Source organism: Hypanus sabinus, chromosome 18 (assembly GCF_030144855.1).
Source record: "Hypanus sabinus isolate sHypSab1 chromosome 18, sHypSab1.hap1, whole genome shotgun sequence".
Lineage (NCBI taxonomy): Eukaryota > Metazoa > Chordata > Chondrichthyes > Myliobatiformes > Dasyatidae > Hypanus > Hypanus sabinus.
Window position 1 is genome coordinate 19,302,718 of NC_082723.1, and position 14,569 is coordinate 19,317,286.

At 39.6% G+C, this 14,569-nt stretch overlaps 1 protein-coding gene across 6 annotated transcripts in view; it reads right to left on the reverse strand.

Moving 5' to 3' along the window:
- Positions 1-8,335, reverse strand: part of setx (senataxin) — a 124,627-nt gene extending 116,292 nt beyond the window's left edge. For 3 of the 6 annotated variants that reach the window (XR_009516458.1, XM_059993784.1, XM_059993781.1), the window contains exon 1: positions 8,252-8,310. Coding sequence is in view for 1 of the 6 variants with exons in the window: in XM_059993786.1 (XP_059849769.1) it covers positions 8,252-8,275 (24 nt within the window). In the remaining 5 variants the exon portion in view is untranslated. Of the gene's footprint in view, positions 1-8,251 lie in introns of all 6 variants that reach the window. The other 3 variants (XM_059993783.1, XM_059993782.1, XM_059993786.1) reach the window with 3 other exon arrangements.
- Positions 8,336-14,569: the final 6,234 nt, after the last annotated feature.

Below are 14,569 nucleotides of genomic sequence, written 5' to 3' on the forward strand. Positions count from 1 at the left end.
GATCTCGTGGGATTTTCATACACGACAGTCTCAAGAGCAGTTTTCTCAATCTTTTTTGCCTTGGAGGAACCCGTGAAATAATTTTCAGGTCTCAGGGAACCCCTGCATAAAAAAAATATTATAAACTACAACTCACGGTACATTAGCATGATCAGTAAGTTGTAGTTATAATAATCCAATTGTCAATGATCTTTTGAGTAGAAAATGAATTTTTAGCCAACCTTTCTTGGAAAAAAAAACAGGTAGTTAAACTTAGCTTACCTTTCTTGAAATTAATCTTTTTCTTTTTTTCATAATTTTTCATAAAAAATTCATAAATTTTTAAAACTCATAAGGTAACCATAATAAATTTCTGTAAATTTAAGCCAATATGGGATTTAACTTTTCTAAAGGTGGGCTCAGTAGATTTAATTTAAATCAAGGTTGTAAATTGATTTTAATTCATGCCATTTACAACATGAAAATTTATTGACAATGTTGAATAGTAAAGTTACTAAAAAATCATAAGCCAAAACAATATGAATAAAAGTACTGTATAGCTTAAGACAAAAATTTATACAAGACTTTGGGGGAAAAAAAAAATTCTTACGAAGTGACATGATCAGGCTCAAAAATAGGCCAAGCATGTGAAACCTGTGCTTTGTTTTTTGCTGCACAAATACTCAATCCTGGGTCAAACTTGAGATAAGCACACATGGATTTTACCTTCAACTGAAATGAGACTATTTCTACCCTTGCTCTTGATGCTGTTAAACAAGAAAAAGCTTGCTCACACATGCAAGTTGAAAACTGCAGCAAAATATTCATTGTTTTCGTGTGAATGGCAGGACACTTCTTTCTCAGAAATCCAGAACCTGTCCAGGGGCAGGTCAGCAAATCTCATCTTGAGTGCACTATTAAACTGTAGTTCACAAACATCTATGATGAAAAATGTCTGCTAAGTCGGCTACTTTCTGCAGTCATTCTTCACCTTCAAAGCACTTAGCAACATCTGGCCTATTTTCTTGAAAGTACTCCTGCAATTCACCTTTCAGCTCAAACACTCTGTTGAGAGCTCTTCCTCTGCTAAGTCATTGGATTTCTGTTTGTAGCAGGAGGTTGGTGTACTCTTTGCTCAGGTTTCCACAGTTTTTAAAAACACTTTCTAGTGAACTGGTCTTTTTTTTTTAATACCTTGTACTCAATTCCTCACACTGCATCTTGTCCTAGCATTTTACCCACTATAATTTTACATTCTGGCATTATTAGGTTCTTACCAACGTGTGACTTTTCCTTTTCTAGGTAATAAGTTCTGCTACCAAATAACTTGTTTCCTGTTTCCTTTTACTGACTTTATTTCCAAAAGCTTTACTCAACTTGTTTTGAGGTTCCAATAGCCATTTAAAACATCAGCACTTTTACATAGCATACGGCTGAGATTTATAGTCAGTGTCTTTTCAGTTCTGCTGGAGCCATTGCTGCATTTGTAAGTTGTTTGCCACAGACTGGAATAGGACAACTTGGACATGTGAATCCATGTGAAACCCATTGATAAGTATGTTTCTTTGTAAAGACAGACTTTTCTTGTTTCTGTTGTTACACTAGTATAGTGAAATGACTCAGAAGATTGTAATATCCGTAAAACAAAGGGATTAATAAATAGAAGAATGGCATAATAAATAACTAAACAAGAAAGCCATCAAAAATATGAAAACTTCATAATACAATTCACTTCTAACCTACACAATCCACCTTTTGCAACATTTACAACAGCAGCAAAGTGGCAGGGCAGCAGTTGAGTTGTGGCGCATTAAAATTTCCTTCTTTAGAATGAAAATTTCTCTCCAATTTCCTATTACACTGATAGAGTTTGTTCGCTCCCATAAATCAGTCGGCGGCACGCAAGGGGAAGTTGAGGGAGGTAATTCAGGAGTCCATTTAATGCTTGGAAAACGCACTTCACGCTCATCAGCTTACTGTCCTCCCCTCCATTCAATACAGCACTCACCAATTATTAATGGTCTCCTCTATCTCAAGTCAAAAACTGAGAATGGACTCAACCAAATAAAGACGGTCCTACCGCACATTGCCATATTGGGCTGAGAGATCTCTAACAAGATCGCTAACAGGGCTGCTCAGTCACTGCCTACCAGTGCGAGCACTAGCATCGCACAAAAGTTCACAATGATGCTTATTCTAAAATCACAATCTCTCGTGGGTTTCACAGAACCCCAGCTAAAAGACACTGCTCTCGAGTTTAAAGAGAATGCTGCGAAAAACAGTGAGTGGCAGCTCTGTGGACAAAAATGCCTTGTTAATGAAAGAGGTTAGAGGAGAATGGCCAGACCAGTTCAATCTTCTGTACCTAATAAAGTGTCCACTGAGTGAAGATACTTATCACAAGGGCTACTACAGTTCAAAAAAACAGTTCACAACCACCGCCTTTCCTAGGGCAAACACAAAGATCCATTCATTGGATTGCCTAGAAAATCAGCTATTATAAAGGAGGCTTAAATGCACACTGAAATGAGGAGAACACCAGTCACAAGAGGTGTGCAATCCATGGGCTCCCACATTTTCACAACTTTTAAGAAAATTAGATCTAAACTACACAGACTGTCCCGAGGTTTCTCTCCAAATTAACATTTTTTTTAAAGTACAATGAAACAACAGAAAACTAACAAGAAGTTCACCATCTGTGTAAATCATGCAGAGATAGATAGGAAGTGATAACTCAAGAACTACATACTCCTGCAGTCTGGATGGCTATATTATAGCACTGTTGCCCAAGGCAATTAATATAAAACCTTGAAGCCAACCAAACAAGCAGTTAAAAATCAAAAACTGCACATGCTACAAATTAAAAATAAGAAACAGAAAATGCTGGAAGTGCTCTGCAGGTCAAGCTGTATTTGTGAGAAGAGAAACTGATGTAATATTTTAGGTTAAAGATAATTCATCAGAATTGAGGAGACAAAATAAAGAATCTTAAGCTGCAGGGTGGGTCGTGTAAACATTGGAATGAATAAGATTGTCTGATCAATGAGTGAATAGTGGTAGTTAAAGAGTGAAAACACGGAATTGTGAAGTTCAATCTATTTTTATAAATTACTGATCGAACATTGCACATTTAGACGGAGATGTAACGTAAAGATTTTTACTCCTCATATACGTGAAGGATGTAAGAAATAAAGTCAATTCAATTCAAAATTCAAAGCTGGAAGATGTGCCTTATAGCTATTAGGCTAATGGCCAATAGTGGCTAAAGTGGTTGTAATAATATATTTTAAAAAATCACATCTTTGACCAAGAACCAAAATGTATACAAGTTTTGAGAAAGAATTGCAGAGTTTAGAGACTGGCAACTGATAGAGATAGCCACCACAAATGGAGCAGTTAAGTCTGCTACAATTAGCTGGAGAGCACATGGATTTCAAGACCTTGGAGGAGGCTAAATGGCTAATTAGAGGACAACTCTATTAGAGGATGAGAGCACGGATGTGAATTTTAAGATAAAGTAAGATATTGTTTAACCATTAGCCAATATACAGTAGTTCAGTTCATAAGGGGATAATATAGCAGTAAATTTTAACCCAAGTTAGAAAACAAAGAACAATCTTCTGGGAGTTACTTGACCAGCTGAGGTCAAGCAATGTAAACAGTAATCTATATTTTTTTATTTAAAATTCCCAGAAACCACAATTTAAAAAAAAATTTCAAATTATTATTAAGACCAGTTAGCAGTTGCTATGAAGGGACTGGGCAACAAGTTGAGCTCACCAACTAATAGCTGAAGGATATCTCTGCCCATCCAGTAAACATTTGGAGATTTGGAGAATTGAGGTACTATGTGCGATAGTGGTGAGATCAGCAACGTGCTTTTAGTGAGCAAGGGGAGACAGATGTTGCTTAGATTAATATAGCAAGGGGAGACAGATGTTGCTTAGATTAATATGGCAAGAGACAGCATGTAAATGAACAATAGGAGAGGCCAAAGGCAAGTCTTTTGGAACCAGTGAGACATTAAAAAAATAAAAACAAGATTAGGCCATTCATTCCCTTGTGCCTGCTCTTCTACTCAGACCATGGCTGATTTCCACTACCACTTCTCTGTACTAATCCCATACTCCTCCATTCCATAAATATAGCGAAAATTTAAACCTCAAAACTAAACCATCACAGTCCTCTTGTGCAAAGACTGAAGACTCGCTTTCTTCTGGGAGGAAACATTACCACTTAGTTTCTGCTAATAGTTAACTCCTTACTTTAAACTGAGTTCCCTATTTCCATAGAACCCCAACAGAGGAAACAATAGCTCAGGATTGACCCTCTCAAATCCTGGAGGAATTTGCATTTCTTTGAGGTGACTTCACATTTGTCTAAATGCAGTGGAATACAGGTCTAACCTGCTTAAACTCGCATGCTACAAATCCAGCATCTCAGAATTTAAGACAGGTACCTGCAGAAGCTGGAATATGGAGCAAAGAAAAACAAGTTGCTGGAGGAACTCAACAGGCCTGGCAACATCTGTGGAGAAATAATGTCCTGGGTTGTGACACCAACCATCCTTCTGTCTCCATATATGCTGCCTATAGCTGAGTTCCTCCAGCTGTTTATGTTTTATCTCAGAATTCAACCTGGCTGAATAATCGCAAGTGACTGGTCAGCTATTTCAAAGATTATAGGTAGGTCAAGGACAATGGACATATCAAATGTACAGTTCATAACAATTAAGAAAAAGCACCCACAGTAGAATCGTATAAAGTTAGTTATCACCCCACCCTCCCACTACCCAACTCCAAAATCTGATAAAGGGTCTCAGCCCAAAACGTCAACTGTTTATTTCCCTTCGTAGATGCTGCCTGACTTGCTGAGTTCCTCCATCATTTTGAGTATGATACTTAAAAAATGCATACTTATTTGATCATGCACATGTCTTTGGTGTTATAATTTATATTAACAAAACTGAAGTCTCTGAAACAAAAAAGTCATTCTAGAAAACTAAAGGTCTCTGAACTGAGAATCCAAAAATCATCCTTGTGTCAACACAGATGTTAATTTTCATTTCCTATTTTCACAAGCTCCCTGTCACTGATCTGTATTTGTTTTCTTAAACTGCTAGCTCAAACCAGAAATACCCAACAGACGAAAGTTCAACATCCTTCACCTAATTTTTCAGAGATAAAAGCACAAAGATTTTCTAGCAGCTGCAAAAATGAGACTTTGCAAAATGTATATATACTAATGAGTTGATTATTCAAACAGAAAGCTTATCAGTTATGTTCAATGTTTGAAAGTTAAACCCCAGCCCCAACTGAAATGAATAACTTCAGTTCATTCAAGTTGTTATATTTGTCAATAATTCCCCTTACTCCACCACCCGAAGATGCAAACTCTTGTAAAGACAGAACTCTAGAAGTGTTCTTCTCCCTCTGATTCTTCACCCTCCTTTAAAACGAGGACTCAGCAGGCAACATACAAATCATATCTAAACAACAGGATCACGCCTCCATCTCAAAGTAACTGGGGGCAAAGTAAAGCTTTGCCATACAATATTTAGAGTGCATGAATTATTGTCTTTTAAAACTTTTAAAGATAAACAGTTAAGTAAATGCTGTAAACGTAATTCCAGAAATGAACATATCAATTTATTAGTCATTGCAATGCTTGACTGATTCATGTAAAGTTATTTGCAAATGTACATGAAAAGTGGATCCAACAAAGAAAAACAAAGGAAAACCCTTTGTTTTTAAATCAGTAAATTCTGGGAGGATATCTAGAACTATGGGGTAACAGTCACATAGAGGCTCAGAAAAGTACAGCACAAAAACAGGCTCTTCAGTCCATCTAGTCCATGCCAAACTATTTAAACTGCCTACTAGTATTGACCTGCATCAGGACCATAGCTCTCCATACCCCCTACTATCCATGTACCTATCGAACGTAGAAATTGAATTCACATGCGCCACTTACGCTGGCAGCTCATTCCACACTTACGCAACCCTTCGACTGAATAAATTTGTCCTTGTACTCCTCTTTAACTTTTCACCTTTCACTCTTAATCCATGACCTCTGGTTGTAGTCCCACCAAACCTCAGTGGAAAAAGCCTGCTTGCCTTTACACTATCTATACCCCTATTAACTTTGTATACCTCAATCACATCTCCCCTCAATCCTCTGCATTCCAAGGAATAAAGTCCTAAGCTATTCAAACTTTCCTCATAGCTCAGGTCCTCCAGACCCAGTAACAACCTTGGAAATTTTCTCTGTACTCTTTCAATCTCAATTACATCTTTTCTGTGGGTAGGTGACCAAAGCTACACACAATACTCTAAATTAGGCCTCATCAACATCTTATACAACTTCAACACATCTCCAGTACTCAATAATTTTTGATTTACGAAGGCCAATGTGCCTTTCTTTACAACTCTATCTACCTGCGACACAACTTCCAATGTATTATGGACCTGTATTCCCAGTTCCTTTCTTCTACAGCACTCCTCAGTGCCCTACAGTTTATTCACTGTGTAAAACCTACCCTGGCTGGTCCTACTGAAGTGCAACCCCTTGCACTTGTCTGCATTAAATTCCATCTGCCATTTTTTAGCCCATTTTTGTCCAGCTGATCTAAATTCCTCTGCGAGCCATGATAGTCTTCCTCGCTGCCCACCACACCCCGATTCTCAGAGTCATCGGCAAATTTGCTGACCCAGTAAATGACAGCAGGCTATTAAGACTGAAATGAAGATGAATTTCTTAAACAGTGGTGATTTTTAAAAAATTTTCGTCCTCCATGTGGTGAAAATGCATGTGCTTTCATTTTCTTCATCAGGGTGTGGAGAAAATTAATTGCATTCAAAAACATTGACTGATAGATTTTTTTGGAACGAAGTAATTAGGGAAGGACAGGAAATGGTTCTAAGCTTGAAGGTCAAGTTTCGGTTTTGTTGAATGTTGAAGCAGGCTCAAGAAGCCACAAACCCTGTCCCATTTCTTATGGTCTTATCCAAAGTAACAAATTATCTAACAATATGTTGTGTAAATATGAGTGCAGATGAACAAATGTCATGCAACTACATTTTTCTTCAACTGGTTATCAACTAAACATGTAATTAACAATTTGTGCAAGAATCACTTTGATCACAAATAGCCTCCAGGTGAACAGGCAAAATTCACAGCAGTATAGTCCAACTTGAAGATCACCTGTTCGTGAAGTCAAAACGCTTCATTTATCATATTATGTACAATCCAAACTGATCAGCCTAGAACCAGGCTACAGCCATTTCCACTAACCTAATACATGTACTATAGTCATATTCCTCGTATTTGCTGCAACCATTGTCTCTCCACCACCTTTATTTTCCCCTCCTTTAACAGGCATCACATGGTTTAGATCACTCGTTCCCATTGGCACCCCATCTATTGCTACCCATCCCCATACATCTTCCTCCCAAGGTCACTGACTCCTGGGCACACGATTCCAAGGTTCCCTCACAGCCCCCACCTCCCTTCACCAGTGTAACACCAGTCCCTCTACTCCAGCCACCCACACCCCATGTTCCCTCTCCACACCCTCGCTAAACCCCTCCCTCCCCTCCTCACTCTACCCCTCTTCCTTCCTCCCCCTCACTATACCCTCCCTCTCCCCTCCTCCCCCTCACTATACCCCCACTCCTCTCTCCCCTCCCTCCCCCTCACTATACCCCTCCCTCTCCCCTCCTCCCCTCACTATACCCCTCCCTCTCCCCTCCTCCCCTCACTATACCCCTCCCGCTCCCCTCCTCCCCTCACTATACCCCTCCCCCTCACTATACCCCTCCCTCTCCCCTCCTCCCCTCACTATACCCCTCCCTCTCCCCTCCTCCCCTCACTATACCCCTCCCGCTCCCCTCCTCCCCTCACTATACCCCTCCCCCTCACTATACCCCTCCCTCTCCCCTCCTCTACCCTCCCCCACACTCTACCCTTCTCTCTCTCCCCTCCCTCCCCCTCACTATACCCCTCCCTCTCCCCTCACTATACCCCTCCCTCTCCCCTCACTATACCCTCCTCCCCCTCACTCTACCCTTCCCTCTCTCCCCTCCCTCCCCCTCACTATACCCTCCCTCTCCCCTCCTCCCCCACACTATACCCCTCCCTCACCTCTCACCCCCTCTCCCAACCCTGCCCACCTGAAACGGGTGAGTAATCTCCTACGCCCAGGTGCCGAAATTTGTCGCCCTTTTCCTCAGCTCGATGTTCCAACAGAGCGGGCAGAGACCCGGACACTCACCTTACCGAGCCCCAACCCCGTCATCCCCGCCAAACTTCCTTCTAAACTTTCAGTTCCAGCGCAGCCTCTGCCACCGGACGTGACGCCATCGAACTAAGCACGCGCCGAAGGAAGTTTTTTTAAAACAGGGACGGCAGCCGCATGGGATCAGAAAGAGCTGCATGTTCAACTGCTTGACCTATCTCCAAACTCTATTCCACCCAATTGGACCTGTGGGTCTGAGCGATTGCATTGATGATACTTGGCATAGCACATTACATTCGTTGAGGTGTAATTGCTGTTGTGGTGTGGTGGAAGAACTGCACTCAGCAACAGCTTTAGATAAACAGAAACTGAAGCTAGGGCAGCTCAGGAGGGAGAGAGAGAAAGTAATATGAGAGGTTCTATGCAGATTTTGAAAATCTTGAGGAACACACAAAAAAACTGGAGAAACGAGGCAGCATCTATGGAGTGGAATAAATAGTCGCCGTTTCAGGCCGAGTCCCTTTCTGAGCAGAGGTCTTTCATCTGGACCAACTTTCCGTCAAGTTGAGTTTATTGTTATGTGCATAAGTAGGTAAGGTACAATAAGCACAATGAAAAACTTGCCTGCAGCAGCAACATTACATAGAAATGCATAATACAAATTATATATAAATTCTACATTAGTAAAAAGAGAAAAAATGCTAAAACTAGACCTTAGTGCAAATTAAGACACATAGTCGAGTCCTTGGCAGTGCAAGTAATAGTCCTGATCTGTTCTGATCTGAAAGATGAATAATTTTTGTTTATCAATGCAGTCTGACCTGTTGAGTAGTTTCTGGTTTTATTGCACATCTCCAACCTCTGCAATTCTTTTACTTTTGACCATTTCTCTCTGGGAGGCCCTTTTGGTTTGAGGGTGATTTCATTTTGCTCTGGAGCTGGCTGGCAACATGCGACTCACAGACAGCGCCACTGATGGAACAAGAGATGTCAACAAAATAGAGAGAGTACAGAGAAGATTTACTAGAATGTTACCTGGGTTTCAGCACCTAAGTTACAGGGAAAGATCGAACAAGTTAGGTTTTTATTCTTTGGAGCGTAGAAGGTTGAGGGGGGACTTGATAGAGGTATTTAAAATTATGAGGGGGATAGATAGAGTTGACAAGGATAGGCTTTTTCCATTGAGAGTAGGGGAGATTCAAACGAGGACATGAGTTGAGACTTGGGGGCAAAAGTTTAAGGGTAACATGAGGGGGAATTTCTTTACTCAAGAGAATGGTAGTTGTGTGGAATGAGTTTCAGTAGAAGTTGTAGAGGCAGGTTCGGTATTGTCATTTAAAGCAAAATTGGATGGGTATATGGACAGGAAAGGAATGGAGGGTTATGGGCTGAGTGCGGGTCAGTGGGATTAGGTGAGATTAAGCATTCAGCATGGACTAGAAGGGCTGAGATGGCCTGTTTCTGTGCTGTAATTGTTATATGGTTATATGTTATAAGAGAAGCTTCAGTTGTTTCTGGGATTCTATGTATTTCTGGCAAAGAAACAAAAGACGCTTATCACAGTCCCATAATCTCCTCTGGTTCTAGTGGACATGGGCTAGGGTTCTCCCAGAGTGGGTGTGTATGTATTTTGAAGAAGACTTTGAAATCATTCCTACACTCATCGAAAATGCCATTGGGCTTGTATCCCCCAATGCCTTTCCTATCAAAGTACATCTCTAAACATTTTTTAAGCATTGTAGTTTTTTAATGCCAATACCTCCATTAGCAGCTTGTTTCCAGATCTTCTGGAAGAAAAGCTTACCCCTCAGGCCACTTGTGCCATTAATTTTCTCTTGGTATCCACCAATCACAGCGTTTCCGTTGTGCCTTCCAAGCAGACATCTTCTTTTCACTTTAACATGTTGATTTCCAACTTTTCCTCGTTCTGATGGAAGGTACATGACCAAAAAAAAACATTATTCTAGTTGTTCCCTCCACAGATGCTGCCTGATCTGGTGAATTATTTCTGCAATTTCTGTTTTGTTTTGTTGCTCGCTTCAATTGTTTCAATGATTGGTGTTTTTCCCCTTTGGGCGTTGCTCTTTTATTTTTATTTTTTGCTCTCTAATTGGGCTCTTTCGGGTTTCCTGCTTGTGGCTACCTGTAAGCAAATAAATCTCAAGGTTGCATAATTTATACATTCTTTGATAATAAATGTACTTTGAATCTTTGAATCTTTTAAAACACAAACACAAAGTGCCATTAAGTCTCAAGGAGGATAAAAGCTAGTTTGAGATACATGGAAGTCAAATAAAAACATAGATGATATTTATTTAATTTACTTATTTAGGGAAAAAACGTGGAATAGGCTCTTCCAGCCCAAGAAGCCAGTGACCCACTTTTTTTAACCCCAGTCTAACCACAGGGCAATTTACAATGACTAATTAACCTATGAACTGATACATCTTTGGAACATGGAAGGAAACCCACACATTCAAGGGAAGGACATACAAACTCTTTGCAGATGTGATCCGAATTAAGCTCTGAACTCCAACGCCCCAAACTGTAAAAATGTTGAGGTAACCGCTACACTATGCTACCGTGGCTCCAAATTAATTTTATTAGTACATCCACTGAGTGATTGTTTTTACTCAAACAAAACTGGACTTCTACAGCATCAAAAATTATGAATATTCTGAACAAGCACGTTTTACCTGTCGATTTTACTCTGCTACGGAGCTAATATTTAAAAGTATATTATTTTAGACATACAGGTATTGTCTACATTAATTTCTAATCTGCAATTGCTTTATAAATCCATATAGCTTTATGACCCTTTTCCAAGGGCTGATAAATGTCAATCACAACTGTTAAACCATGTCGTGATAGCAGGGCTCCTCCTAGCAGCTCTCCTTCAATTAAAATTTTTCAATTCCATGTTTATGCTTATCAATATCAAAATTATTTTCTTCATGCGAGGCCTGAATAGAATTCAAAGTCTGTGACAATATTATACAAATTAATAAATTATTAATCTGGACCTCTGAATTGCTGGCCCTGTAAGATGCATTCTGTACCATCTCACCTACTGCCTTTTACACGATTGACATTTAGGGCAGCAATGAAGGTCCATCTCTGTCTCCTTGGCCAGTCAGATGTAGAAGGATTCTTCATTGCTGTTTCCTTAACAGTTTTGTTTTACTAGTCAGGGTTGTTAGCCCTGAGCTGAACCCCCTGAACCTGGAGGACCAGTGGACCTCTATCCTTTGACTTGTTTGGCATGACCTGTTATGCTTACCAAAAGCCAAAGCATAAGCCTTGACTCCAGCCAACGTAGCTCTCTGGGTCATTGAGACACACAAGCCTCCAAACCATGACAAGGTTGTGGTCCTCTTGGAGGTATGTACCATCACCCTTTCTGAATTATGAGTTCCTTAGGATTTAACAGACCTGCATTTAGGTTATAATTAAACAGGAAGCAGCTGCAAGCATGTGTTTGAAATATGGAAGGAAACTGGAGATTCCGGAGGAAATTCTTATCATCAGAGAGAGAGATCAATCATTCTTGCAAGTTCATGCACCGCAGACATCCCAGAGGCATGAGGCAGCACAAACTGGAATACCACCTATCATGTTCTTTTCAAGGTATATAAAAACTGCTTTATAAACCACAATTTAGAGACACAGATCAGGCATGGGCAATCAATGTAGATCTCTCTATATCCAGATATGGATAAGTCTGTCTTTACAGACATGAATTGGAATCAGAATCAGGTCACTAGCATGTTATGAAATTTGTTGTTCTGCAGCAGTGGTACAATGCAATTCATAATTTTAAAAAGCTATAAAAAGAAACATTAAAGACTTAAAATTAATAAGCCGTGCAAAAAATAGTGAGGTAATGTTCACGGGTTCATCAACCATTCAGAAAGCTGATGGCAGGGGGAAGATTCAGGCTCCTATTTCTCCTTCTTGACAGCAGTAGTGAGAAGAGGACACGTTCTGGGTAATGAGGGTCCTTAATGATGGAATGCTGCCTTCTTGAGGCATCACCTTTTGAAGATGTCCTCGATACTGGGAAGGCTAACGTCTATGATAGAGCTGACTGAATTTACAACTTTCTTCAGCTTGTACCAATCCTTCGCAGAGGCCCCTCCATACCAGACAGTGATGCAACCAGTTAGAATGCTGTCCATGGTACTCCTCTTGAAATTTGCAAGTCTTTGCTGACAATAAGTCTCCTCAAACTCCTAATGAAACGTGGCTCTTCTTTGTAATTGCTAGAAATGTTAGACTCAGGATCGGTCTTCAGAGGTGCTGATATCCAGAAACTTGAAACACCTCAGCCTTTCTATGGGTGATCTCTGCCTCACTGACTTCCCCTTGACCAAATCTCTGTTACAATAAATATTAATAGCCCTGATGGTCCAAAGGAGAGTGACAGCTCAATCTTAAGTGCTACATTATTTCACCTTAGGAAATTGTCCTTGGTTTATCTATTGTTCTCTCTCCCACACACATACACCTCTTATAAGCTATTTTCTTTCTTTCTTTCTTCCTAGAAAATTACCTGTATTTCTTTCCACAGATGTTATCTAACCTTATGAGTTAGTCAGCATTTTCTATCTGCAGCTTTTATTTAATTTTCATTTATGAACCCAAAATTATATTTGACAAATTTGTTAGATTTAAGGTTGTAATCAGATTAAGTAAGGAAAAAGCAGTGGATGAGACATATTGCACAGCACTAAACAAAATTAAACCACGTGGGATTGGGTGTTCCTGCCATGGACTGACTATCTATTAACAGATAGAATACACAGAGTAAATTGGTCATTTTCAGGCTGGAAAGGAATTGGTGCTGGAGCTCCATATTAATGATTTGGAAAGGAGGCACCAATTGCAAAATGTCCCAGATTGTTGATAATAGAATTTACATGGCAGTGTGAGTTAGCAGAATGATACAGAAAGACTTCAGAGGAAGACTAACAGTGAACACTTTGGTCATGACCAACAGTTCCTCTGATATCATCTCAGATTCAGAGGATGACAAATCTTTGGAATCTTCTATCCAAGAGGGCAGCACACGTTTAGTCACCAAGTATATGCTTGAGGGGTTTCAATAACTTTTTTGGGATATTCAGGGGATTAGGCATCATTAATAAGTTCAACTTTCTTTTTACCATTCTTTCTTCATACCTGCCAGAAGATCTTTGATGTTACTTTTAATATTTATTACAAAGTTTTCAAGTGTTGTGGTATTTCATCATTTTCTTCCCAATCATTTCTCTTCTGCCGCCAGAATATCAATTCATTTTGTTTCTGCGAGGCTTACACTTAGCTTCATGTTAAATTATATTTGCTGACCTACATACACAGACGCCGTGTTAAACATAAGTTTTCCACACAGGCAAACTCCTAAACTGAACCTGTTCAGATGAAAATTTACTGTTGCTTTTACACAAAGTGAACACATTCTGCAGTCTTTTCTACAGCATTTCGATTAGCTAATACATTATATACATGTGAATACCATGACAAGGTGCTACAACTTCTTCACCTCCACCATCATATTTCTGAATGGAAAATAAACCATGAACCATAAACACTACCTCACTATTTTTACTCTTTTTGTTCTACTTATTTACTCCTATATATTTATTTATTCTATTGTAATTTATAGTACTTTATGTATTTCACTATTTTCACATGTATTTCACTAACATTTCACATTTGTTAGTGATTTTAAACCTGATTCCAAAGTCCAGCTGAAGTTTCAAGAGATCCAGAATCGTCACTGTTCTAAAATATCTAAAGTCAGGAATGACTTCTGACATGAAACCTGATGGCGTAGAATCTGGACTACAGCGTCAGACTCCAACAAAAGTTTAGTCAAGGTGCGACCATTATGCACTCCACTTGCAGTGAGACACATGATACAGGGAAAAAATATAGAAAAACAGATCAGCATTGTCTACGGAGAGAGAAATAGCCAGCATTTTGGGCTGAAAATCCTGTCAGAATGGTAGATGAAAGACAGTTTTGTTTGAAGTTGTAAGAGTGAGCGAGGGAGATGTATGGAACAAGTAAATTATCATGAATGTGTGAGGCCATGATAAGCTGTTCAAGAAACCATCAGAATGTTAGATTTGTGAAGGCAGTTAAGATAATGGGAGGAAACAAAGGAACACACAAAACCTGTGTAATGCAGGAAATGCCCAGCAGGTCAGGCAATGCTAGTACAGAGAGGAAACACGTATAATCTACAGCAGAAAGTCAGCTCTGAAACATTGAGATTGAGTCTGAAAGACTGCATGTGGACTGACAGAGAACAAGGTGCTTGCTGTTCCTCAAATTTAAATTGGCATCATT